Source organism: Oryctolagus cuniculus, chromosome 15 (assembly GCF_051225735.1).
Source record: "Oryctolagus cuniculus isolate XC-2025 breed Fujian yellow rabbit chromosome 15, ASM5122573v1, whole genome shotgun sequence".
Classification (NCBI taxonomy): Eukaryota; Metazoa; Chordata; class Mammalia; order Lagomorpha; family Leporidae; genus Oryctolagus; species Oryctolagus cuniculus.
Window position 1 is genome coordinate 17017260 of NC_142881.1, and position 27741 is coordinate 17045000.

Below are 27741 nucleotides of genomic sequence, written 5' to 3' on the forward strand. Positions count from 1 at the left end.
TCACTCAAGTAAATAGAAAATAAGAAAGAAAGAAAAGGTCTATTACACAGGAGGGAGAGGGAGAAAACAGCTCAACATGAGCAAATGACATAGGATTTATGCCCCTTCCCTAACACAGGAAGTTTGAGAAGAAATAACGTTCTAATGCAATGTCAGGGGTTTGATTTTACCACGGCACCCAGAGTATTTTCTCTAAGTCTGAAGACACAAAGGTGATTGTTTTACTCAACGCTGCTGCTGTCACCACGTGCCTACCAGAGCAGGAGGCGGCAGCTCTGCATTTTCCAGAAGCTCCATTTGGACCTAACAGCGACCAAGCTGATCTTCCTATGAACTCCTAGGTTGAGCTGGCTACAAGGAAATACTATGCCTTCTGCTACAACTAAATCCACAAAAGCTTCAAGTCTGTAATTCCTGTCCTGAGACTGTTCTCGGAACACGGAAGCAAGGAGGACGTGTGTGTGTGTGTGTGTGTGTGTTCACACGCAAGTGCAAGAAGCCACTGTGACACCAGACTTCTGTAGCCCTAAGCCCAGATCTACGTCTAAATGTTCAAGGCTCCTCACAAGTCCCTTTATGATGACACTAAGCCACCTTCTGAATGGAAAACTGAGCCGAAGTCACTGCAGGTCACGCCTTGTCTCCGTGATTCCCAGCCAGGACTACACAGCCTTCTTCTTCCTGACGTTCTCAGGAAGCTGGGCTTGTGTTTTCGGGAGCTTTCATCCTGCACAACTCCAAGGGGCACCATTCTACAGACCACAGTGCCAATGGCACACCCTCTCGAGTTGTGCAGTGTGGGCCCTGCACACCTGTCTATGACCCAAAACGTCTCCTGGGGATATGCTAGCTACAGAGAAGCTGAGGTCCCTCTCGTGGGACCATTCTAGATGGCTCAAAGAATAGGGTCTGCAGGAGGCAGAAGCTGACCCGAGACCAGGCGGGCAGCTGCCCTGAACCGATAGGGCTGCGTGTGCACAAGCTACAGAGCCGGGGTCAGGCGGGGTGGGCAGCAAGCCTGTGGAGTGTGTGGACTTTCTCATCCTCCGTTCAGCTCCAGAAGAAAGATTTCCGCACCACGCACATGCTGGGGACCCAAGAGAGGTCCTGGCTATGAAGACCTCGCGTGTGCCCATCTATTGGTGACATGGGGTCCTGGCAGAGCTAACGTGCCATGGACAGGGACTAGCACTACTTCCTGTTCTGACTCCCAGGTGGAATGCCGTCTAGTGCTGCCAGCCAGGGGCAGTGGGGCCTACAGGGAGACAGGCAGGGTCGTAGGAGTTAGGCCCAAGAGTCTCTCTGTTCTTCCTTCTCCCCTATCTACACAGCAAGAAGCAGTCTTGTAAGCATGTGTAAAAGGTATGAGCATAAAGAGGCAGGGACCTGTGAACTTGAACTAGGGAATCAGAGCGCGTGAAAAGCAGCCTTTCTGGTTGCATAGATAGTGTTGATTTTTTGGTGCACCAGAAGGTATGAAAGAATAAAGATGTCGACTTAATTCTCAACCCTCACAATACAGTGCTGTGTGCTAAGTACACCATCGAGAATGATCTCAACCCCACACACAGGGAGCCTCTTCCTCACGGATGACAGCACCAGTAGGGCCAAGTCGGGGAGCACTGAGTTATCTATCCCCGAAGGCTCCATGACCTCAGCAAGATGGGTGCAGAGACCTGGACTTGTGCCAAGACAAGTTTCCCAGAAGAGAGATGCCAAGATGGCGTCACAAAGTCCAGTGCCCTGTGATAAGGAATCAGGCAGAGGAAGAGGCACGGCATCCCCTTTCGAGAAGAGAAGAGCCCAGGGCTTGAGATCCGGGGCGAGCAGGGTAAGAAATAACGGCGAGAAGGGTCAGCATGGTGTGTCCAGGACAGCAAGTTCACGGCAGGACAAGAATGGCGGGGTCATGAACACTGCAATCCTACTGCTGTGAAACACTGGGAGAGGAACTGGGCAAATCCCACAGCCGACACAGAGCTCGGCAACACGCGCCCCTCCCGACCCCCGCAGGGCCTACAGTCATCCATCTCGCCAAAGGATGACTTCTGGCTACTTCCAGGGATATTCCCATCATGCCCCTCTCTGGATGAAACGGGCTTCCAGCTTCTGCGTCATAGCACAAGGCAACACTTTTGCTTTTCCTTCTTTAGAGAGCAGGCCGGGCTGGAAGACCTATGAGGAATGGAAAGCTCTTCCTCCCTCCACCCATCGCCCCTGGTCTTCCTTCTAGGGCTACTCCACATGGTACCAAGGAGCATGGGCGACCTAACCTGGAACTTAAGCTCCTCCGAGCCTATCCTACAGCCCTGCCACTTCTAAGACGTGGGTAAAGCAAGTACAGACAGTCCCAAATCAATTTCATGTGTCCCAAGCTGGAACATCTGACCACCAGCCTCATCCCCCTGCCCCAACACTGCAATCTGGAAGCCAAGTAAGATTCTCCCACTTGGTGCGCAGGCAGCTGCTAACAGCCCCAGAGGTGGGCGGGACTGAACGGTCCAGAGGCTGGGTTCAAGTTGGCAGTGCCTGTTCTGTCTGTCCACGTGGACACACACGACAGCTGCACGGAGAATGATCCACTTACGTAGTTATCCCGCGCGGACCAGCCAGGGTAGAGCTGCATGTGAAGCTGTCGCTCCTTCCGGGCCAGCTCGTAATATTTTGCTTGCTCCTCTCTGGACAGCGCATGCCACTGCAGGGGAGGAGACAGGTGGTGCAGGGGAGAAAGACGCAAAAACATCACCAACTGCACCACGGCCATGTGGACCACAAGCAACGCTTCTTTCTGAGTCGCGTCCGACTGGAAGTGGTGAACCTGCGGGCTCCGTGAGTTTGCCGGGCCCCAGGACTAACAGGAGCGCAGAGACAAAACCCGACTGCTCTTCTACGGGGTTCTGTCTTCTGCCTCCTCTGTCGTGGGAACAAGTGAGGGCTGGGCCTGCGCTGAATACAGCCTGACTGGGGAATGACCGGTCCCGTCTCCCTGGAAGGCATTCGAGGACTTTCAAGGAAATGGGGACAAGGGCATCTTGCCACCCGGCCCACTGCCCCCCGGGATGGGGGCCACCTACCCTCCGCCCCAGGATCTGGTTGATGGCCGCACTCTCTTTCAGTGTGCACTCGGCGACGACCTTGGCTCTCATCTCCTTCATATACAACATGAACGCGTTAAGAGGTTTCTTTATGTGGGGCTTCTTCTTCTCCTCTTCCTTCTTGGAGTCCTGATGCTTTCTGCGTGGAGGCCAAAGAGACAGAGTCCAGTCAACCACCCCGAGGCTCGCACCCACTTTGCATCTTCTCCATCTGACCCCCCCCCCCCAAAAAAAAAAAGAAAACCAGCTTGAGAGGAGTGGGGGGAAGACAGAAGCTTTGTGACCACTTCCTCAAGTTTCAGGAGCACAGAATTTCCGCCAGGATGGAGGGGAGAACGTCCTGGCACCATCTCCACGTCGGCAGCTGCCCTGGCACTCACAGAACGAAGCCACCAAGGTTGCCTCAGCCCAGCGGAGTGCACTCGTGAGCAGAGTTCTATCCTAAGCTACGAGACCCAGCACTGAGGCCTTCTCTTTCCTCATAGGGAGCCCTCAGGCCTCCTGGGAACAGTGCTGGCTGGTGTCGAGCCACGGGAGGCCAGCCCCGGCAGAGCGCCACCGGCCCACGACCAGAGCCTCCCAGGAAAGCAGTCCCAAGAGCGGCACTTACGAGCTGTGGAGTGAGCCGACGTCACTCTGGGAGGATTCCTGCTTCACTGTGGGTGTGACTATGGCCGGGTGGGGGATGCCGGTCGTGTGCAGAGTGTGATGTGGTGGAACCATGTGGGGAGGGAACCTGGAAGACAGGAAGCTGTGTAAATCGTCAGAATCAAAATGAATGAATGAGGAGGGATGTGTACACACAATTCAAAAAAAAACACCCAGCACGTGGCACTCACATGAAAGCAACCCGAGGCATATGAAACCTGTCAGCATTAATTAGCGATAAATTAAACATAATGATTCTCATAATGTCATTAAAGCCAATCTTCCCCTTCATTATTGCTACTGACATGAGACATTATAATTTTTAACATCTTTAGCAAAAGACAAATTCAACTGATGTACTTGGGCGGAAAAGCGGGCTTGGACTACCTGCTGGAGACCGCACGTCCACTCTTGTTTGGAAGATTATTAGTGGCATCTAAGAAGACAATTTCTTATGTCCTAATCAGCCCGAGAGTGGAAGGTGAAATCTCGTGCTGCCTATTGACAGCTGCATAAAATATTAACGTGGCTGAAACAGACACGCAAGTGTTGACAGTGTTGTGCACGCCTCATTAGGTCCCACTCTGCTGATGAGCTGCAATAAAATTATGTTCCTCTTGCTTGCTGCTGTGACCATTGCTTGACAGGAACGGGAAACGGTGAGGCAGGAAGATGAGGGGACATCTAAATATTTCTTGTTTGGCTCGCATCGTAAGTGAGGAATGCTTCATTTTTATTTCTTTTTTTTTTTTTTAAAGATTTACTTATTTATTTGAAAAGCAGAATTATGGAGAGATGGGGGGGGAGGGAGAGAGAGAGAGGGAGAGGGAGAGGGAGAGGGAGAGGGAGAGGGAGAGAGGGAGAGGGAGAGGGAGAGGGAGAGGGAGAGGGAGAGGGAGAGGGAGAGGGAGAGGGAGAGGGAGAGGGAGAGGGAGAGGGAGAGGGAGAGGGAGAGAGGAAGGATGAATGTCTTCATTGGCTGGTTCATTTCCCCAATGACCGTAATGGCCGCAGCTGGGGTGGTCAGAAGCCAGGTCTCCCATGTGGTCCTGGGGCCATCCTCCGCTGCTCTCCCAGGCACATTAGCAGAAAGCCAGATCAGAAGTGGAGCATCTGGGACTTGAACTGGCGCCCACCTGGGATGCCGGTGTTCCAGGAGGCAGCTTTACCCCCTACCCCAGTGTCAGCCCTCATGGGCGATTTAAATAAGTTTAAATTTGTATCACTTTATGGAAGGATGTAAAACACTCCCCCAAACACACACAAAAAGCTTTCAATTCTCACTCCTATGCCCGGTTTCCTCTACAATGTAAGATTTCTAAATCACATGAATACAAGATTACAGATGCAGGAAAGACACTGAAACTGTTCAACTTTAGCAAACTTCTTTCAATTACATATTAGGCCCTGAACTGGCAATTCCCAACCATGCAAATCAGCCAGGACATGAGGAACCAATTTCACATGACCCTCGGCCCATATGCAAACAGACAACTAGCTCTCTGATTCTGGGACATTCTTGGAGTCACCCTCTTACTGGGGTTGATGAGCCACTGCTCTTAAAGCCACGTGGACTACAGGAGAGAAGAGCAGGGCGAGGGCAAAAAGGGCTGAATTTCAAAAGAAAATAAATGCTGCCCCCTCGCCCAGTCTGGCTAGGTTACACGGCTGATCATCAGGGAAGCTGTAGTGGGCTAAAGCCTCCACCTGTGGCACTGGCATCCTGTGTGGGTACCGGTTTGTATCCCAGCTGCTCCACTTTTGATCCAGCTCTCTGCTATGGCCTGGGAAAGCAATAGAAGATGGCCCATGTGGTTGCGCCCTCTGTACCCACATGGGAGACCTGCAGGAAGCTCCTGGCTCCTGGCTTTGGGTTGGCTCAGCTCCGCCTGTTGTAGCCATTGGGGGAGTGAACCAGTAGGTGGAAGACCTTTGTCTCTCCTTCTCCATCTGTAATTCTCCCTTTCAAGTAAATAAATAAATCTAAAAAAGAAAAAGAAAACAAGAAAAAAACTCTAATTTGCAGGAGAGTGTGACTCTCCTTACCAAAAAAAACCCCACAAAAAACAAAAACTACTTGTTTATTTTGAAAGTCAGAGTTGCAAAAAGAGAGAGAGTTCTTTCATCTATTGGTTCACTCCCCAAATGGTCCAAGCACTTGGGCCATCTTCCACTGCTTTTCCCAGGCCATCAGCAGGGAGCTGGATTGGAAGTAGAGCAGTTGGGACTTGTCCCTATGGGATGCCAGCATTGCAGTTAGCGTCTTTAGCTGCTATGCCAAAATGCTAGCACCATTTTTTTTTTTTTTTAAACAGGCAGAGTTAGACAGTGAGAGAGAGAGACAGAAAGAAAGGTCTTCCTTTTCCGTTGGTTCACCCCCCAAATGGCCGCTACAGCTGGTGCGCTGTGGCTGGCGCGTTGCACCGATCCGAAGCCAGGAGCCGGGTGTTTCCTCCTGGTCACCCATGCGGGTGCAGGGCCCAAGCACTTGGCCCATCCTCCACTGCCTTGCCGGGCTACAGCAGAGAGCTGGACTGGAAGAGGAGCAACCGGGACAGAATCTGGCACCCCGACCGGGACTAGAACCCAGCGTGCCGGCACCGCAGGTGGAGGATTAGCCTGGTGAGCCGCGGCGCCGGCCAACTTTTTTTTTTTAAAACATTTATGTATTTTGAAACTCAGAGTTGCAGAGAGAAAGGGTGGGAGAGACAGAAAGAGAATTTTCTTAATATATCTAAAACCAAAATAGGCCAACACATCATCTATGGCATAGTAACCTGCTTTGCTCTTTCAATGGCCAATTCTGGAGGGAACCTGAGGTCCTAATGGGGTTTTATCGTGACAATTATTTCAAAAACAATCCCATATTTATTTTTTTCATTTAAAAACATTTGTAGTTGTACATATTTCTGGGATAGAGTTATGATCATTTGATACATGAACACAATGTGTAACCATCCAATCAGGCTGATTAACATTCCCATCTGCTTTTTATCACTTCTTGGTGCTGGAGACCTCCAAACTTCTCTCTGCTGGTTTTTATGAAATATCTGATGAACTGTTACACCCAGTGGTCGCCCTGCGGTGGCCTTGCAGCCCTTCCTCCTCCCCTGCAACTCATCCTTGGGCCCTGATCTGGCCCCCCTCTATGCCCTCCCCTCACCCTTCCTGGCCTCTGGAGCCCTGCCTCCCCACCTCTGCACTTCTATGAGGCCAGGCAGGCTTCCATGCTAACAAGAGTCTTCCCACGTATGGATGGAAGAGTTTTTGTTTGGTCAAAGTCACACATTTGAAAATTAAAGCACGCGCTGAATTTACACAGCTCAGCAGAGCGGAGCGGCACCGACGAGCAGTGCACAGAGCCACAGGAGAGGCTTGACTTGGAGACGCCACCAACGGGGCCCCTCCCTGTCTCTGCCTTGGTGCATTTGAGGTGGTGCCAAAGCTTGCTAACAGTGATGTGATTTCTAGGGTATGGGGGAGGTGGGGAGGAGAAAGGGAAGGGAGAGGAAAGAAGGGAGAGGGGAAGAGGGGAAGAGAGGAAGGGGGAAAGAAAAGGAGAGGGGGGAGGAGGGAGGAGGGAGGGGAAGGGAGGAGAGAGGGAGAGGAGGAGGGGGAGGGGGGCAAGGGGAGAGAGGGAGGGAGGGGGAGAGGAGGAGGGGGAGAGGGGGAGAGAGAAAGGGAGGAAGGGGGAAAGAAAAGGAGAGGAGGGGGAGGGAGGAGGGAGAGGAGGAGGGGGTGAGGGGAGGGGGGAGGGGGAGAGGAGGAGGGGAAGAGGGGGAGAGAGAAGAGAGGAAGGGGGAAAGAAAAGGAGAGGAGGGGGAGGGAGGAGGGAGAGGAGGAGGGGGTGAGGGGAGAGGGAGGGAGGGGGAGAGGGGAAGAGAGAAGAGAGGAAGGGGGAAAAAGAAAAGGAGAGGGGGGAAGGAAGGAGGGAAGGAGAGGGGAGGGGGAGAGGAGGAGGGGAGGGGGGGAGAGAAGGGAGAGGGGAAGAGAGAAAGAAAAGGAGAGGGGGAAGGAGGGAGGGGGAAGGAAGGAGGGGGAAGGAGAGAAAAAGGGGGAAGGGAGGAGGGGAGAGGGGAAAAGGGGGAGGAGGGGGAAGGGGGAGGAGGGGGAGAGGAGGAGAGGGAAGAGGGGGAGAGGGGAGAGGGAAGAGGGAGAGTAAGATTTAAAAGCCCAAACAACATCCACCCTTTTCTCCTGAAAGAAAGAAAGAAAGAAAGAAAGAAAGAAAGAAAGAAAGAAAGAAAGAAAGAAAGAAAGAAAGAAAGAAAGAAAGAAAGAAAGAAAGAAAACCAGAAAAGCAAGGCGTTGGGAGGCACCTGGGCTCCCAGGTCACACCTTGCTCTTCCCCACGGCTCAAGGGATGCAGAGAAAACCTCTCACAAACATGTGTTCTTGGGAGCTCCTGGATGAGGGGGAGGTGGAGTGGCAGCCTTTCCTGGGAGTTTCAAAGGCCTGACCTTCCTCAAATACATATATTCCCTCCCTGCAGAACGAGCATATGGGTACAGACGAGAGAGAGAGAGAAAGCCGGGTGAGGAAGTGATGGAAACCCTGTGTGTGTGTGTGTGCGTGGGGGCTGTACACACGCGTGTGCACGCACATGCAGCTGCCTGCACATCAACCACAACAGGACGACACCCCACAGTGTGAGAGCACTTTGGGGTGGGGACAAACTCCCAGGACCTCCGCGAAGCAGCGAGACTTCCTGGATCCCGACCTTGGCGCACATTTGTAGTCGTGACAAACACACGTGGCAGAGGAAGAGACTGTGTGTGAGCGTGTGTGTGGGCTGGAAGCACACCTTCGCCTAAGACATCCCTTTCTGCAGACACCTACTTCGTGGAGTGCAATAAACACCCTAAAAATTCTAAGCAGCTCATTAGATACCCCCGTCTGCTTTCATGGCTCCAAGCCAGAATATAATGATGAACCTTAACTTGTTAAGGACAACTAATTTTTGTTTCTGGCTGTCTCAGGGGCTTCTCCCGTACTCACTCTCACTTTCCTTCACTGTTGACACGTTTCTGTTAACTGCATGTCATCTGCCGGCCTTGATTTTATGCACAAGCAGTAGGATGCATTTTCCTGTGCAACAATCCTGCTTTGAGTTGCATTAGGTTTGTCATTATTCTCTCATTTTCCCCCTTGCACTTGTAACATTTCATCTCTCCCTGCCTTATTTTTTTGTGAGCCACGGTGCACCCACATTATGGTTTATACATGATCTCGCTCCCTTTGAAGCCGGCAGATTTCAGAGCCCGCTCTCGTCGGGAGAAGAGCCTTGCACCAATTTAGCAGGCTGAGGGCCCGGAGCTCCAACATCTCAATCTAAAGGGGGTCACAGGGTGGCACAAGTGAGTGTCAGCAAGAGCTGTTTAATTGCCAATCTAGGCTTCTCCATGGTGTTTAAAGTATAATGACCCATCACTTAATTCTGAGAAGTCCTGGCCCTGCTGCTGAATAGAATGAAAATCAAAGGGTGTTCTGGAACAGGGCAAGCTGCCTACATTTGCTATAACTGCCATAAGTATAATAGACCCGCACTTCTGTCGCGCCATTATCACAATAATGTATTTAATTTGCTGTGTACGCTTTTTAACTAGCTACCTTTCATAAGGCCTACCTGGGGAATCAGCCGCCTTGCTCCTCCCCCCCGCCCCCCCAGCCCCCAGCACACCTCAAGCCCCTAACCTTTCTTCTTCCCATCGCTGTCTTCCGGTCCGCCACCCCTGCCCACCTAGAAATCATCTGCTCACCTCCTAATGATAATTCAATCGATAAGCTTAACCCCAATCCCTATCCTCCGATTACTTTCCTGCTTTTAACCTCTGGGATGCACTGAATAAACAAACCTGACAAATAATCAGGTGCAACCCGGAGCCGCTGGGACGGTGGGAGGAGGGGCCGAGGGCCGCCAGCTGCTCAGAGCGGGCTCTCCTCCTGGGAGACTCCCGGGTCGTTCCCAGGCTTGGTGAGCCTGTGATGATATTATGTAATGAGCGAAACCTTCCCCATCTCGCCAGACCAGAGAACATGGCATTTTCCCGCCTAACTTGTACCAGCGTGGATTCTGAAATTTAGATGATGCATCTCACACACGTGGGAAACAGGTCTTGCTAATTACGTGACGGTTTGCGGCGTGATTACAAATGCCAACTAGCTACGCTGCGGTTTGCTTTCCTTAGCCAATTCTTACTCTTTTTCCCACCAAAGTCATTGTTTTTGCAAATAGGGGAAGAGGCATCTTGGCCCATCTTGCCAACCCCTTCTCTGGTCTTGGCTTCCCATGCTGGCCACAGAGATTGGGGGAAGAGGTGGGGGACAGCATCCATGCCATGTAATGCATGCTAATCTAATTACGGGCCATCAGCAAAATGGATTGGTTGTTTCAGCCCATCAGGAAAGTCTAAACCTCCACCGATTTAATTAACTGGACTGAAAATCAGATGAACAGAAAATAAAACTATCATTAGGAGCAATTAGTGACTACTTAAACATACTGCTGCCAACCAGTTTGCAAATAAACTAGCAGTCACTGAAAAATTAGCCAGAATTAATTAGGGGGAGGAAACAAGAACACGGGGATGGGTGTGTAAGCCGTATATAAACCACAGGTTTAAATATAAACATACATGAATGGACACACACACACGACTTCTCTTTTCAGTGTTCAAAGACGCAGAGCTGCATGGGCTAATGTTACAGCCACCAGCTCCACGTGGCCATCGAGTGGCTGACATGTGGCCAGTCCAAACGGAGATGTGCTGTATCAGCTTATGAAAAGCAAGTACAGAAACGAGTGGGAAATCTCAGTAACAGTAGTAATAGAGTAGCCGCAATGATAATATTTTGGCTTATAGTACTGGCTTGCATAAAAGATACCACTATGAATAATTTCACCTTTTTCTAATAAAAAAACAAACTTAAAAAATAAAAAAACAAAAACGTGGCCACTAGAAAATCTAGAATTCCCCATGTGGCTACATTGAGCATGTCTTTACTATCTAACTGAATGGCTCTCCTTTGGTGGGGTGGGGGTGGGGCTTTCTTTCTGACTCTCAGAGTCTGAGCTTTGAAAAGACCAATAATCTTTTCTCAAACTCTTCTTTGTGTAGTAATAAAATGATCTCCACCCTTGCCTTTCTTACCCAGTATGGGACAACAGAGAAAGGACACTTTAAAAGCACTCCATGTCCTAACGGCTTCTTCCTGCCTTCTTCATTTCTTAAAATACACTGTTCTATTGATGGGACTCAGAAAGACATCACTTACCTTGCGCTTCCAGGGCAACTTTTGAGTCTTTTCTGGGAATTAATGCCTAACGCCGTGGGGGCTTTAGTGCCACTCTCCGAACTACACACAGCCCCAGGGCCCGGGTGGCCCTGGTGCTTGGAACTCACCTGGACATGGAAGCATTGACGGTCAGAGCTGTGGGGTAGGGGTGTCTGAACCCTCCTGTCGTGATTGGGTACACTGGTTGACCTTGCCTACAAAGAAGGGGTGCAAAGTCAGAGGCTGGAACCACGGATGGCGAGTAGGGGGACAAGGAATAGAAGAAAAGGGAAAAGTTCTCTCTGCATAGTAGGCTTTATTCTCATTTGATCAGAACAAAAATCTTGGGGATTGTACAGGAAGGATCAAAGGGAAGAAACACAGAACAATTTGAATGCCATAAATCTGATAGGAATGGCTAATTAAATTTTATAACCTCTGCTTATGTCAATAGAGACCCTCTCCCCAAGCTGAAACTAGGTGTTTTGTTGTAATAATTAAAGGCGAAGTCTCGCTTGCTTTAATGGAGCCATCACACTAATTGAGGGCTACACATCCAAAGGAAAACAATAATGAATGTAAATTTATACCAAAATAAAGTACAGTGAATCAAAGGACTTCAGTTGCGCTTTGGGCCTCTTTCGGTATTTAGATCTCGGTGAGAAAACATTAAATTAACAGAGCTTAATTTGTAGCCTTTTGTCAAATTAACAAGTGTTGACAAGAGTTACCGGGGGGGAGCGTCCCCAAGAAGAATTGTGGGTAACCAATAGACAATCACACCTCATTACAATAATTAAAAAATACAGCAACATGCAAAATAGCATCCTCATGAAAGACACACAACTTTTCCTGACAGAGGGTTGTCTGACTTGGCTCTTCCTTTTCATCTGCCCTTCAGACATCTCCCCAGCAAACGAGGACGGCGGACTATTTGAGGAATGGCCCCAACCAGTCAAGAAACGGGTCGCAGGCTCAGGGTCACGTCTAACCCCCACTCCCGCAACCCCCCAAAATGAGGAGAAGACAATGAAGCAGAAATGTACTCGGGGTTGCTATTCGGTGGAACTACTACATAATGCACTCTGTTGGGGAACTCAGCACAGTGTTTGTTCAAAAGTAGAAAGACAAGGGCGGTAGCAGGAGATGAACCATTCCAAAACCCTAGCTTCTTCAGAGCTATGAGGGACCGAGTATCTCCCCCAAAACCCACACGTGACAGTGCGACCGGGGTTTCTTTCATTGGGCATTCAACACATTGTTTTGTGACTGCTGGAGTGGAAGTCACTGATAAACAATGGAAAAGCAAGAGGACGCTTCCAAAAGTTGACAGAAAAATGGAATTCCAAGTTTATTCTGGGGTGAGAAACTCTGAAATCCAAACAGTGTCTTTTCATGTTCCACATTTTGCATGAACTTTTGGAAGGGAAAACACACAGAAACATACAACCAGGGAATACTACACGCATGCCCGTGCACACACACGCAAACACATACAGTATGTTTAAGCATCAGAGGTCTCTCTGCTCTGATTAAGATGCACTTTTTTTTTTTTTTTAAAGTTGTAAAAGGCAGTGGAAGTATCTAGTCACCGCCAGGAACCAGGGCAGACACTCGGGAAGGCTGCACAGCGAGTGGAGGCCCCCGCTGCCCCATGCCCAGCCCTCACAGTCAGGGAAAGCGTTCCCCGTGCACACAGGCAGAGGCTGGTTCAGTACCACGGAGCTTCTCATCAGACAAAGCCTCCCACTGCGCTGCCAACCTCGGTGGGCGACGACTGGTCTGGGGCTGGGACTGCTGGGGTTATAGCTCAGCCCACCCCTGGATTTCCTCTTTCTACTCCCCTGTGGCCAAACATGCAACACTTACAAGGGAGGACTCCGATACTGCAGCCCAATGACATGACTCCAGCGTAGGCTGCCACATGGGCAGAACGCCCAAGATCAGCTGCACTGGGTGGAAGCCCCAGGAGCCCTCTGCAATTCCTAAAGTTATCTTAAGGGTGCCTTTGTCCACATGGCTTCTGTGGACCCTGGGTTCATAACGCTGTATCGATATCCTTTTTCCTATATAATCTATCCCAACAGGGTTGGATTTGCCCACATCCCCATAAAATATCCCAGTGGCACCTTTCCCACAGACTCCTAAGGTGGCCCGCCCCCGCCCCCACACATACACACACGCACAGACTAAATGATAAGCATGCCCATGTAAGAAACGAAAAGGAAATTAAAAAATGGAACTCCTTACTGTGGTACTAACCATCCGAGCGGATGGGGGATCTGTCCTACGGTGCCGGGCGATAGCGGGTAGTATGGAGATATATCTGGAGGGTGCGGAGGCCGGGGGATTCCTGGGAGAAGAAACAGTACTTTAGGTACAAAGGAGGAAACGGCTCCCGTAGGGCGAGGGAAGCAGCAGAAGGAAGAAGAGAGGCATCCCATCCGGAATCCTGGCGCGAGCTGCTTTCATGATCACGTTTACTGCAAGTTCTTGGCGAGATCTTTTTTCTGTCCCCAGTAACTTGTTTGAAAAACAAGTTACTCAGTCTTGGTAGACCGGGACACGTGATAGGCAAACTCAGAAAATGGCATCCTGGGTATCTGAAGTTAGAAAACCAAACATTCAACACCTAAAGGTCTCGGCACACAGGAGGTGATCAAGTCACAGGAATTCCCTGGACTCCGACAACCTGTGGCCTCACTCCTTGCAATTCTAAGGACTTCTCTACAGGAGAGCTATTCCTCTGGCTTCCAGCACAGTCCTGGAGCCAGGGGCTTCAGAATGGCTACCCTCACGGCCTCTCACAGAGGTGAGTCCCACAGAACGGCCTCCCGAGAGAACTGACCACAGGCCATCGAGCATCTTCTCTGGGACAAGTCCCAGCTGAGCAGACAGGGAGACGCCGGGCAGCTGGCCCCCTCCCTTCTGAGACCTCCTTCCCTGCAGCACTGGGTCACCGGAGGGATCTAACCCACCTGCTGACTGCGCACTGAGAACCTGTGCCCAGCCCAGGCGGCCGGCCGTCAATTCTTAGGAACAGGGAGCCTAGGGAGCAATTCCGAAAGGAGTGGGAGGCAAACCGCACAACGCCCCAGAATCGAAACAGCATGGAAGGGAATGGGCAGCTTGTTCCTGGATGAAAACGATTTCATTTTTGAAAAAAAAAAAAAAAAAATTTATTCCGGAAGCTTTTAATCTGTAAATTAAGTCTCCCTGGGTGACATGTTCACGCAGGCATTGCTTTCTCTCCATTACAAAAACCAAACAGATTAGCTGGGCTTGGACCCTACACCAAGCCATTTGCACACTTGAAAGAATGTTCGCAGAGGAAAAGTAAACAGTCCACAGACGTTAATCATATGTTTTACGATGGCCATTTAAAAGCTATTCCCTGTACTGCCATTATTTAAATGAGACGGTGATGCTGCCATTCACTGCACAGCCCAGGCCGGCTGGCGGCTTCCTCCAGCCCTGTGAGCGCCAGGCTGGGGCCTGCTCCTGCACTCAGAGGCCAGCAAGGACCTGTTCCCGTGTGGCTTCGTTTACCTGACCCAACAACAGCAGCTGCCCCTGACAGAGACACACAGCCGACCGACCGTCTAAAATTCACCCTCCCAGCTGATGAGCTGTGAAGACAAGTCCCTGGCCAGCACGTGGGCCAGCCTGAAAGACACAGCCCGGCCTCTGCCGTCCTCCTTTGGGGCCGCGGCTGCCTGCTTGGCAGTCCTGGGCCTTGGAAGGGACGGATACCAGCAGCCCTGGCTGCCTTCTCTCCCCTTCTCCTTTGGGCAAAAGAGCAGTCAGTGGACAAGTGGCAAGAAAGAAAACAGGGACAGCATGAAGGCTGAAGGAAAACGCGGTAACTTGTGTGAGATGATGAGGAAGTCTTCAAGGTGCAGCTTTCACGCCTGTACAGTGGGCTTGACAACACCCAAGATATCACAGAGGGAGAAACCCCCCCAAATCGGCAGGGACTGCAACCCAGTGATGTAGTCTCTTGGGGCTGCCCCAGGAAGTCATGGCCAAGTGAATGGAGTCCCTCGGCTGCCCAGGGGACCCGGGTCTGGGGGAGCCAGGCCTGAGGCCTCTTCTTCCCCCAGGATGACAACTGCTTCCCAGTCTGTCTGGGGCTCTTGGAGTTGGGAGCCAGTCCTGGAAAACACTGAGGAACTCAGTCAGGTCCAAGGGCAGCCCTATTGAGGGTACTCACTGCCCTAAAGAGGGCAGCTTTGGCACTGCAAATAGACTTGCCCAAAGGGACAAGGAGAGCCCCTCCCTCACTTGGAGAGGCTTGGGAGCCCCCCACCCAGCGCCATCCAACCACAGCCTCCTGCTACCTGCCCCCCACCCTCCACATCACCTTGGCACCCCAGCCCACAGCCTACCTGTTTTGGGGTCTACGTCGGCTGGTAAGTGTGGAGGTGGGTTTCCGGGCGTGAAGTGTTCATTGCTGTAGGTGATAAGAGGTGTGAGGGGGTGGACATGGTGAGGGTGCTGCACCACCGGCACTTTGTTCGACTGTAGGGAGGAGAGCGGAGAAACACACCGTCAAGCTGGACCCAGCAGCTCAGGACCACGGAGCACAGGCCTGGGGGGCCCCGGCCACAGCCCCCCACCTCGGCTTTGTAGGATGCACTCAAGGCCACCCCCCACCTCCAGCCCAGTCCCTTTCAAAGTAGCAGATCACTGCTTCTGCATCTCCCTCCCACTGCGCCTGGCTTTTCAAATACCTGCCCCCCCACCACCCCATCACGGAGCCCAAGAGTCTGCACTTCTCCCATCGGCAGGTGAGTTGGAAATGGGAGCTTTAAACTCCGGGGCCTACTGTGCTCCTGCATGCAGGAGGGGTCTCCCGCCCCATGGGCCCCCGCTGGTGGGACCTCCAGGAGGCAGGCAGGCTTGCTGGGGGAGCAGCCAGGAAAACCTGCATTTACAATAACCCCTGGCAGGGCCAGATCCTACCCACCCAGCCTCCCGGCCCTCCCTGCCCCTGGAAGCAGCAGGCCTGCCACAGTCCTCCCCAGCAAGCCACGATGAAAAGCCCACGCGCGGTCTGGGTGGGAGAGTGAACTTTACCAGAAAGCTCTAAACTGCCTGGCCGGCACCTGCATATTTTATGCAGATTATAGCAGCCCTGATTCATTAGGAATTTCATTAGGAAGTCATGGGGGAAACCGCTAATAAATTAACTGGATGATGATGAATTGGCCTAATAAAAGGTGTGCATTTTAGAAACCGGCAGTTCCAGAAAACAAAGTGCAGGCATTTTTGCGTTTGGGAAGAGTGGATCAGGGGAGAGAAGCAGACAGAAAGAGGAGGAGCACTGAGAACCGGTTTCCAGTTGCCATGCCCAGGCCTTCCCCCACCCCTCTCAGTCCACCCATCCCCCCTCCGCTAGGCTCGCTATGACTTAGCCCAGCAAGATCACAAAGAAAAAAATTAAGCTGAAACAAGCGAACTACGGGGCCATTTACTGCGAGTAATCCAATTGCAAAAAACCCTATTCCCAGTAGAGGATTTTCACTAAAATCCTACAACAGGGACATTTAACCAGATTAGGTACCAGCGAAGATAAAGAGGCTAGTACTAGATGATGAATGGATTAGAGTCAAGTTTCATTTCGGAACGTGTCTTCATTTCCTTTTATTACTTTTAGGGAGGCACAACTTGCATTAACATCAAGGAAAAGGAATGGCATTAGAAGAAAAGAAGTCAGGTTCCAGCGCTGCCCACTAGCGCCTCCGGAGTTCAGGGACCACAGAGCACCGCCTTCCTTCCGCCTGCTGCCGCTTGTCCCTTTTTTTTGGATGGCTGAGGGAGGAATCTCGTATGGGAAGAGCATTTCTTACCACCGTTAATTATGAGGAAAGCATGTTTAAAAAGTGCTTCTAACTTTTTCCTGAGTATGTTTGGAAAGAAAAATAGACGTTCCAGAAAAAATTACAGGAAAAGAACATTTCCAGCAACCCAGTTCCCAGGTTCCTATAAACACTGAACTCTTTCGGAGAAAATGGCCAGCGAGTCGCACACAGGAACCCTGTGTTACTATTCTGCAATCAAAGCAATTCAGTGAGAAGCTACCAATGCAGACAAGAGCTCTGGGGAACTCTTCCCCGGAGCCAGCAGCCGGGAGCTCCAGACAGGGCAAGGGCAGCGGGCCCCAGACCAGCACCTGCAGCTCTGAGTATCTCTCCAAGGAGAGTCCTGCTTAGGGCACTCTGAGAAGCAGTGAACTTATCAAGAAGCTGCGGTGGAGAGGGGGGGAGAGAGGAGAGACAGAGACAGAGTGGAGACCATCAGGCAGAAAGGAAGAAGACTGCTACTGCCTTCCAGAAGCTTCCTGCTTAGTGAGAAAGATACACAGCACCGCTGGACGTGAAAGAAAGCAGAGCAGTCCCAGACAGTTTGGAGCAAGTGTGGGGGGAACGGACAGAGCCCAGAGAAGGGAGGACTCTCACTTGGGGACAGGAGGACTGGCCCAGCACCATGGGAGCAGCCACTCACCCTGCACCCCATGTGCGACAGGGGGCAGAAAGGGCTGGTGGTGCATAGCAAAGCCCGAAGTCCCCAACGTGGCCAAGTGAAGCATCTCTCTGGATGCTTACAACAAATCCAGACCCCTCAATCCCAGACTGCCTCTGAGGGGGTCCTGGTTCAGTACGCCTTGACTCTGGACAGGCACACGGCTCGGCCACGAACCAGCAGCCCCAAGCCAGAGAGCCACAGAGACACGGGCAAGCACAGAAGTGAGGCGCCCTGAGTTGCAATCAGGAGTCAAGTCCCAGTCCTCAGAGCACCAGCCAGTCTAGCACCTGGTAAGCTGATTACATACGACTTCTGATGGCAGGTTATCATTCGTGAGATTGCTACCACTGGGAGGAGCTGCCCGGTGAGGGGGTTCTGGCTGCACTACACCAGCACAGACGCCACAGCCGCCGGCCGAGTGGGACCGGCGGGACATGCCTTCCCTGCTTGTTCACCACAGGATGAGGTCTGCAGCGAACTGGATGTGGGATTTAAGCAGCAATTCTCCTTCACAGATCCATGTGTGCAGCAATTCCAACACGTGGGTGCCAATGCCCCTGGATTACTGTGCTCACCTGGCCTGGCCTGTCCAATCAAAATGCCGCAGCGCAGGGGTCGAGAGGGTGGAGGGTGGAGGAGGTGACTGGACATTCTAGGGGCCGGCTGGCTGTAAAGGAAAACTCGCACCTAGCCAGGGCCTGGTCCTGCTTTCTAATCTCAAATGCATCCCAGGCAGGTCCCTGTCAACATCAGCACCTGTCTGTCCAAGCTGACCAGGTCCTAAGCTACAGGGGGACCTCTAAGGTCACACCGGCTGAAACCAGGGTCTTGCGGTGGCTGTATCTGACCTGCCCACATCTGGGCTGTGTTTATGATGGGAGGGCTGTCTCCTTACAGATGTCAATGTCTGTCCAGCCTCAGGAGCCCACGGTCCTTTACGCTCACTGTTGGCCTCAACTCTACTGGAGTTCCTTCAGCACCAGGACTGTGTCTTCCATGTGTCCCTGCCATGCCCAGACCATGAGAGTTGTGAAAACCACCAGACTGTATGGGAACCTCCAAACTGAAGCCGCAGGTACCGGAAGAAAGGGCAGAGCCCCTCACACAGGTTTATTTCAAGTAAGTGGCTGTGTTCTTTAAGCCTCCTTGACATAGAATCACAGAACATAGCTGGGGTCCTTCAGAAACCAACTAGTCCCGTGCCCTCAGCTATAGCCGTGCCTTTCCAAACTTTAATAAATCTTTTAAATTTAATTTGTTTTTATTTATTTATTATTTGAGAGGATCTTTGATTCACTGGTTTACTCTCCAGATGCCCTAGGAACTGGGAACTCCATCTGGGTCTCCCACGTGGGTGGCAGGACCCCAGCCCATCACAGGAGCCACGAGTGATGAGAATGGTAGATTCATGGAAGAGCCGGCACCTGCCTGGTGGTACAGCCTGTCCCAGGACGTGTGTTTCTGTCTCTCTAAACTGGGGGGGAACTGCGAACGGAACAAGCTCATGTGGGTGAAGTGTTCAGCACAGGGCCAGGCACGGGACTACACATGCATCCAGGCACTCCTAATCACGATGATGCCGTGAGCTGCCCCTCCAGTCCCCTCTCGTACACAGAGTGAGAGCCCAGCACAGGTGTTTACTGTGGGACAAGAGTGTTTGGAAGCTTTGTGGCCACTCTTCCTCAGGTTCACGCCCAATGTGACATCTCACACAAATACTTAAATATCTTTGGGAGAAAAAAAAAATCATCACTTTATTATACCATTAAATGAGATTGCCAGAGAGGAGCTGAAAGTGAATGAAGAAACACACCGAAAGGTCCTTCCCAAATCAGAGTGGGGACTGATGCAAAGCAAAGACACACCCCCAGAGAGGTGGCCTCTCTTCCTGCTCCTCTTTGAACAGCTTTGCTTCTGCACTGTTTTCACCACCCGCCCTAAGGACATGCAGACGCGAGAGAAGTATCAGCACCGGAGAGGGACAGAGTCCACCCTGCAGAACAGCAGCCGACAGGAAAGCAGCAGCACACGCAGGGTGAGGAGGCGGCTCTGCAGCCTCCAGTACCTCTGTCCCTCGCTTCAGATTTCTATCAACAGAGTCCAGTGTTTAATGCAAACAACCGCCACAGCAAACCGGGTTATCTTCTCGGGGACTGCTTTCCCTAAATGTGCCTCCACTAAAACTATGTGGGGGAACAAAGTGAGTATAGCCCCTGAAGGCTGATGTTCAAGGTCATTCAACAATGAAGGTCAAAGGAAGCTGCATGAACAGCCTAAGTCACTGTTTAACCTTTGGAGTTTAGGATGAAAACTGTGACTCTCCAAGCCACATTTCAGCAAACATTCCAAAAAAAAAAAGTCACACAATTTCAACACTGCGATGCCACCATCACCCTCAGCACCTGGAGCTCACCTAGGGAAGCACTTGTCTGGGGATGTGACCAACCACTGCCATGCCCCAGGCATAGTCACCTATACCCATTCAGCTCAGAGCTGCCACCATGCAAGGGAGCCTGGACTGTGTGCAAGTCTCGGTGTGGCATGTGTGACACACTTTGCAGGATCAGGTCCTTGAAGTCGTAGGCGTGTGTTATCAGCAGGTGAACACCTGGGCAGAGGAGTGCCCCCGAGCCTCACAATGCCTCCCCTGCCTGACTCGGACACCTCTTATGTCTGCAGCTCCTTGAATTATTGGGATAGGGTTGAATGCCATGTTGATGTAGTGTAGAGCCCCAGGAGCCTAGCCTGTCTTCCCAGTCGGGACCCAGATGTGTCAGGCCCCTCAGCGGGCATTAGTCCTCAACTCCCACTGACCAGTCCCCTGCGACCTCCATCACTTTGAGCAACAAGGCCTCCCGCCTACCTGGCCCCTAACCCCTCAAGCTCGCAACTAGGGGCAGACCTGACTCAGCCCCACGGACCCTCGTGCTGAGTATCTTGAGCCGGGGTTTTTACAGAATTTGGCTGATGATGGGAGGGGGCGCAGAATCTAACAAGATGTTTCTGCTTCTCAAACACAAACACAGTATCAGGGCCCAGCAGGATTCTGGTGATAGAAACACTACATGTGGTCAGTTCTGAGCTGACAAGAAATTGAGGAAAAAGTCAGCTAAAACTCTGAACCCATTAAAGAAGCAAGCAGCAGCTTTTGAGGAGGAATAACAAATCCTCATCTAATTTGGGATCCTTAGGGTTTCGCGCTTTCTATCGGCTGCCAAAGCAATGCCTCGCCCCTCCTTGTGTTCCCTGAGCACTGAAGAGTTAAATTATAAAGAGAAGGTCCTTTAACAGCTCTCAAAGCACACAAAGCCTTTCCACCCCAAGTATTCGCAGAACTATGGGGGGGGACTGACCTTTGACCTCTCAAGAACCCTAAAGCATGGCGTTCTGCAACTAGGCCATGCCACCCTCATCGCCAGGCGCGCACACACAGCCATAACTGGGGCCCTGACAAGTGGAAGTCGGACGACAGCACTTCCAGCTCCCTCTGCCAGCCCCTCAACCTTCTCGCACTGTGGGCACCCTCCAGAGACTGAACGCTGGCCATTCACCCCACCCCCGGAACCTATTCATCCAGGGACAGCAAACAGGCCGCCGCTGGCCTGGTCTCTCCACCGCCCTCCTCTTCCACACTCCCCCATTGCGCTCCCTTTCTGCAGAAGAAAAATGGGGCCAGAAAGTGCCTTTAGGAGCCCCGCACAATAAAACAAAAGCGGCACAGAGGAGCACTTGTCAGCCCTCTCCCCTCCTGGGGGTGGGGGTGGGAGGGCTTCCGGGGTCTTGAATCGGGGTCTTGAATCGCCAGTCCTTCCAGGGGCTGTGACAGGCACCGGGAAGGGACGCTCTTCACTCCGGGTTTCCTGCTCATCTCCGTGCCCTTTTCCAGATGCTTGCTGTCTACCATGGCGGCATGGAGGTCAATGGCGACCAGGAAAATGTTCATGAGTGGTTCGCGTTGTTGGAGCCCCCGGAGAAGGCCGGGATGAAGCCAAGGAGGGGCTGTTTTCTAGCCATCAACAACCCTTTGGTGATCAGTCCTATTGTTTTCAGGCTCTGAACCTGAGGGTGGAGGAGTGGTCAGGAGACCCAACCCTCCTGTGCTGACAACCTGTCACCCAGTAGCGAGCCACCACTCTCCTCTCAAGGAGGCGCAGAGCACGCTGGATCCAGGCCTGCAGGTGCCGTCCCAGCCCAACTTAGCGAACCTACATCCTGCTTGTACACCCTGCAAACCTTTGACATGGACAAAGGGAGAGGCTGGAAAGCGGGACCCACACACCGGGCCTTAGGTGGGCTTCTTCAGAACCCTCCACCACCCCTCCCAGCCAGCCGAGACCCGCCCAGAGCAGCGGCCAGGGCCTCTGCAAAGCCGAAGGGCTCCCCTTTCTGTCTAAGGCCTTGCTTCCAGCTGATGGTGCCTGGCTTCCCCGGACAAGCCATCTGTGGACAGCTACCGTGCTGCCTGCTGAAAGTAGCAAATGAGAGAGAGAAGGCGTCACGGGGCTTGGGTTTCACTTAGATGGCACCGGCGCACCGCAGTGCACGGCATACCCATGTCCACGAGCCTGTGCCCAGGGTGCTGCTTGCTTGCCTTGTAAATCCTCAACGGCTGCCTTTTCTTCCCTCTCTCCCTGTCTGGAACTGGGTCCATTTAGACAGCAACATGAGAGGAGGAGAGGGTTCTCCTGCTGTGTGCAAAATTTTGCCGACTCACACTTTCTCATGGACTCACACTCACCTGCAAATGACTGAGGGAGCCAGGCAGGGGAAGACAGACGGGTAGTTTCATCCAACTTCTCTCTCTCACACGCACATACAGTGAACTAACTCAAACCACCTTCAAGTCCTTGGTCTCTTTCGTTCCAGGGGGCTGGGGGTGGGTGGGATGGGGGGAGGGGTCTCTAGCTGGTACCACGGCATCCTGGCAAGCACTGAGTGTCTCAGGCCAGACTCAGCTCTTCTTACCGACCTTTTCTTAGTCCCCAAACAGGAGGTGGGCAGGGTGGGAGTGGGGGCTGGAGGTGAGGGGGCAGGGAGCACGCAAAGCGGCAAAATGAAGCTGAGCTCCAGCGGCTTGGCTCTGTGGAAACCGCGGGTCGGGCTTTGCCCGACCCGGCAAAGCCGTGCTTTCACAGGCTCTTGAACGATTACTTCCAGTTAAGTTCATTAACTATAATTTATTTCCACTCATTCTCATTTATTTTCCAATAAAAACAAAGCATCCCATTGTGCCTCCCTCAACTAACCCTTAAAAAAAGTTGCAAGCTGAAGTCCTTGCCATCGGTCCAGGCTCACCCCTGACCGGAGTTTCTGGAGCTTTCTTCCTGCCTGCCTGCCTGCAGCAGCACACACAGCATCTCAAATGCCAGACCTGGAGGTCACCAGAGGGGTGCAGCCATCACCCAGGCCACCGGAGGTCACCTACCGTCTCCTCTGCCTGTCCTAATCCTCCATGGCACTGAAGGACAAACCCCCTCACCCCTAAGTAATTTCCCAGGAATCTGCAAGCTCCACCCTCCTGCCAAATACTTCTCTACGACTTTGGGTATTAAATGATTAGCGTTCGCATAATCAATCTTGTTAAGTGTCCGAATTTGTAGAGAACGCTTGGGAACTGGGTAAGAGGGTACAGCTGTTTCTAAGAGAACTGATCTCCAAAACAGAGCTAGGAATAAATCTAACCCATTCCAAATGAAGAAATCCAAAAGCTCAAATTCAAAACAACTTTTTCAAAAATCATAATCATTTCCAGGCTATTTCCCCCCGGCCCCAAACACCACAACCCCAAATTTAGAAACTCCTGAATAGTACGCAAAGGAAATCACCAATTCTGATTTTCTAGTGGATTTGAAGCACACAGTGGTTATGACATCGCAGGGCACTCAAGAACGGAGCAGTGAACACAAATCTGACATCAGCTTTCTCATTTCTTCATAAGGAAGCCCTGCATAAAAATATCCTTTGTTTTCCTCACACACCTTTGTGCCTAACTTTTGAATCTGCACCTGGACTGGAAAACCATGCCCCAGACGCTGACGGAAGCTCAGAGGCAGCTCTTTACTTTAGAATTCAAGTCCACTTTGTCCCTGGAACAGAGCAGGTAAACTGAGCTGAGAAATGAGTGCCTTCATCCACAGCGACACACCGCACACTCTCCCAGACCCTGGGATTCAGCAAAGAGAAACCAAAAGACGATCCGGACAGGGGCAGAGCTGTGTTGCTCTGCACCCTCTGGCCTAATGGTATCCCCCGTGTGGGCATCCTCCACAGGGCACCCATAAGCTCAGTAAATGACACCCGGGGCCAGGAGAGCAATGCGATCATTGCTCCCTCTGATCACGAGCTGATGTGTTGGAAATTTAAGGGAACAAGAGAATGACCCAGGCAAAGGTCAATTAAAAAAAAAAAAAAAAAAGCCTCAACCATGTTCTGGAGGTATGTAAGCGGGAGGGTATGTCAGGATTTCATCACATTCCAAAATATTGCAGAAAGGAAAAAATTTCACTACGGAGCTCAGCCAGGCCCCCCACCAACCCCAAACCACAAAAGGGAGGCTTCCTTAAAAATATAAGGTCACAGGCTCTGCTGCTCCCAGAATACACCGAGGCGGCAGCCCGGTGTGAAGATCCACTGATCCGCGGCTCCTAGCATTTGTAGCATCGGTGTCAGGGAATTCACCCTCTCAAAGCAGCCCCCCCATCCCCAAAGACATCAAGAATGGAGCTGGACCCTCACAGGGACAGTACGACCCCTGGGAAGCAGCCCGCATAATTTGAATCAACCAGGGTCTGGGATCTTTTTGGGAACATGAGATGGTGCCATGCGTGGAATGTGTGGCCACACACCTTGCGCATCTGCAGCACCAGCCCACACTGCCTTCCTCACAATTCCCAACAGTTCGCACCATCTTAGACAGAACCAGAAAGTTGCACACAGCCGTGAGAGACGACGTACACCTGTCATGCACCATGCCGGATTTAATTCATGAATCGGAAAACACGAGGATTCTCACAGTCCTCTGTTTCACTCCGTCTTCCCCGGATACCGAATCTAAGAGCAGATCAGCCACTGTATACGTTTCCATTTGACCATTCAACAATAAAAGAAAACTACAGATAATGAGGGGATTGCTTCCAAATGCCCTTTCTGCCTGTGGCACAAGATCCGACCCCAGGACGGAACACAGCGTGAGGCAGCCTAAGCCCAAAATTCATATTGCAAAGAGCCGTCCTCTTAACCATGAAAGACACAATCAGCTGTCATCATTCTCACGCTCGGCTTTCCAATGCACATTTTATATGAAGTTCAGAAAATGCAAACACCATAAGCAAGACCATGGCCCTAAAAGGCTGGCATATAAATTTGGAGACTAAAAACAAACACAACCCGAGACTGAACAACAGAAAGTTAGCAGTACATAGGAAGCCCAAGCAAGCAGTTTACAAAAGCCCTGCTACTGTCAAAGCCCTGGAGCTCGAAACTGTTTCAAACTTGCAAAGCACCAGTTTTGCTCCTCTCTGAGTCAGGGCCAGTTTCCCACCTCTCCAATGGAGCCCACTCTGGCGGGGGAAACGAACAATGACTCGTTAGACGAAATCCCGACCCCGCCACCCCTTCCCCGATTTCAGCTCAGCCGTGCACACATGGCAAAGATGGGGATGAAAGTCACACTTTCTCTCCTCCCCATCTTTTTTTTTTTTAACCCCTTCCACTCCCTCCCCAAAAAACTGCCGTGAAAAGCACACAGAGAAAGGGCCCAGCTTGAGTTGACCAACCGCTTATTCTTGATTTCTTTCCTACCATCTGAATTTAAGAATTTAAAAAAAAAAAAAAAAAAAAGCAAAGCCCAGGTTTATTAGTCAAGACCACGAGCACGGACACAAACACGTACGTGTACACACACACACACACACACACACACATACATACACACGAGGCACTACTCACCCAGCAATTCAAATTGAGGTGCCAACCGCCCAACTGCTGGAAGAGAGAGACCCCGGAGGCCACTGCGCCTCCCTGACCACTCAAACCTTCCATTCCCACTAACACTGCATCCCTGGGGTACATAATAGCTTTGGTTTTCCTCTCTGCACCTCTAAATAAACTTTCTCTGTACCTTCAAGATGGGACTGGGCCAGGTTTTTTTTTTTTTTCCTCCTCCCTTCCCACTTTTCTCACTTTTCCTCCCAGCTTCCCCTCCCACTACACCATTCACCTAAAGAGCTGGGGAAGCATCCTCAAAGACCGAGGGGGCTCCGGATTTCCGGCCAGGTATGTGCAAAATGCTCCAAGTTCTCATTCCAATTGCCTATGATTACTTTATTAATTCTTCCCCCTGCATACCCATCCCTATAAAAATCCTGCAAAAGAAAGACTAATGATCGAATTCAGCTGGTTACAAACCAGAAGCTTAATTTTCTTTCCTTCTACTTTCTCACGGGTACCACTCCCGACTCCATGAAGGAAAGAGGAAGGCCCATCTTCCCCAGCCAGCTCGGGGCACCTGAGTCCCCCTCCCTCACCGTTACCTCGTGCAGCAGAGACGGGGCTGCCGCTAAGAGTAGCAAAGGAATTACGGTCAGCCATGAGGGAAAATGATCAACGAGAATGCAGCAGGCAGCCACTTTACCTGCAGGATTGTCAAATCCCTCAAAACAAATCTCTGAGGGAGAAGGGGCCTCGATGGGAGAGGGGGAGGGCGAAAGTACATTTTCTTGTCACGGTGACATGGGAGTGACACTCTGCAAGGCCTTGCCCGCCACTCGTGCACACCCTGTCTGCCTGTGCCAGCGAGCTCCTGGGTCCGCCGGCATTCCAAGAGTCGCACGCTAACTGACTCGCTGCTTTTCACTGTTGAGTTTTGTGAGCTTTCCCCAGAAAGAGAGACAGGAGAGAGACACAGAAACAGAGAGGCAGGCAGGCACAGGCTACCGGTGAATCCCACAAACCCGACTTACTTTTCCTGGGGCTCGCATAGCAGCCAGGGCCGGGTACATTTGTGTGGGTTTAACTTAATTTGAGTGGAGACGGTCAGACATCACAGGCCTGCAGTGCCCCTCTCTCACAGGCAGGAGGGGAGTGTGGGAGGGGTGGCTGCTCCAGGAGGAGGTGAAAGACAGCAAAAAAAAAAAAAAAAAAAAAAAAGTTGCGGCCAGCGACAAAACTCATCCAGAGCGACCTCGCCCACCAGGCAAAAGGGAAGCCATTCCCGCCTCCTTCCCCGAGCCAGTGCGCAGCCCCGATTTGCATGCAGGTAAGAGGAAGCCCCTGCTGCCCTGCCCGTGGAGGCCTCAATCTGTCTGGCAAGGCCGGGGACGCAGACTGGGGGCAACGCAGAGGAGGAGGGGTTTCCGGCGGGGCTGTGTACCTGTCAGCCCCCAGGAGTGCGTTCCTAGCACAGCCTGTTAAGACCCGGGACAAGTTAATAACCCTCGCGCCCCACCCCCAGCCCCATCACCCCCAACGGGAGCTTCGGGAGCTTCGAGGGCTGGGAGGAAACAAAAAGTAGGAATTCTTCATTTTCTTCCTTTCTTCTTTTTTTTTTTTAAACCAATGCTCCGCGGCCCCTCTTCTGCACTTTCCTGGCCTTCCTGGGGAAGTGGCTGGCAGCGAACTTTAAGGCCCTAATACCAAAACAAAACCGTGCCATTTCCCTTTACAAGGCGGGAACAAAAGCAACGAGCCTGCGCTCTGCGAGTAAAAAGCCCTGGGCCACACAGCCCCCTAATTGCCTGCGCCCCCCGCCCCCCATTCGGGCCGACCACCGAACTCCCGGCAGCTGCCCGCGGCTTCCTAAGGAAACGCCAAGTTCTCCGCCGGCCGATGGGCAGGTCCCAGCCCTGAAGCATCGCCCGCCCGCGTGCGCCAGGCAGGGTGTCAGGACGCGGGGGCCCGCACGGACCTCCTCCCTCGCCCTCCGAAAAGCACAGCCTGAGTTTCTGCGAGCCCCAAACTGCTCCTCAGAAACTCTTCCAGGCATCCGCCAGGGCCCACGGCGGCGGGGCTCCCAGGGCGGCGCCGGCGAAGCGCAAAAGGTGAGGGTGGGATTAGCGCGACCCAAACCACACCACACCAAACCAAACCGAACCAAATCCAACCCAATGGAACTTCCCCAAACGGGAAAGCCAGCGACGACAAGCCGCCAGCTCTAGATGACCATCAGGTGGGACAGTACTGACCCCACCCCACCTGC

The 27741-nt window shown here is 52.0% G+C and overlaps 1 protein-coding gene across 50 annotated transcripts in view; it reads right to left on the reverse strand.

Annotated features, from left to right (window-relative positions):
• The window catches only part of TCF7L2 (transcription factor 7 like 2), a 197806-nt gene that overhangs the window by 12337 nt on the left and 157728 nt on the right, over nucleotides 1-27741 (reverse strand). For 18 of the 50 annotated variants that reach the window (XM_051823641.3, XM_051823620.3, XM_051823619.3 and 15 more), the window contains 6 exons: nucleotides 15407-15539; nucleotides 13269-13371; nucleotides 11147-11233; nucleotides 3706-3831; nucleotides 3075-3234; nucleotides 2588-2695 (listed from right to left, as the gene is read on the reverse strand). In XM_051823641.3, coding sequence (XP_051679601.1) covers nucleotides 2588-2695; nucleotides 3075-3234; nucleotides 3706-3831; nucleotides 11147-11233; nucleotides 13269-13371; nucleotides 15407-15539 — 717 coding nt within the window. Of the gene's footprint in view, nucleotides 1-2587; nucleotides 2696-3074; nucleotides 3235-3705; nucleotides 3847-11146; nucleotides 11234-13268; nucleotides 13372-15406; nucleotides 15540-27741 lie in introns of all 50 variants that reach the window. The other 32 variants (XM_070057215.2, XM_051823617.3, XM_051823618.3 and 29 more) reach the window with 3 other exon arrangements.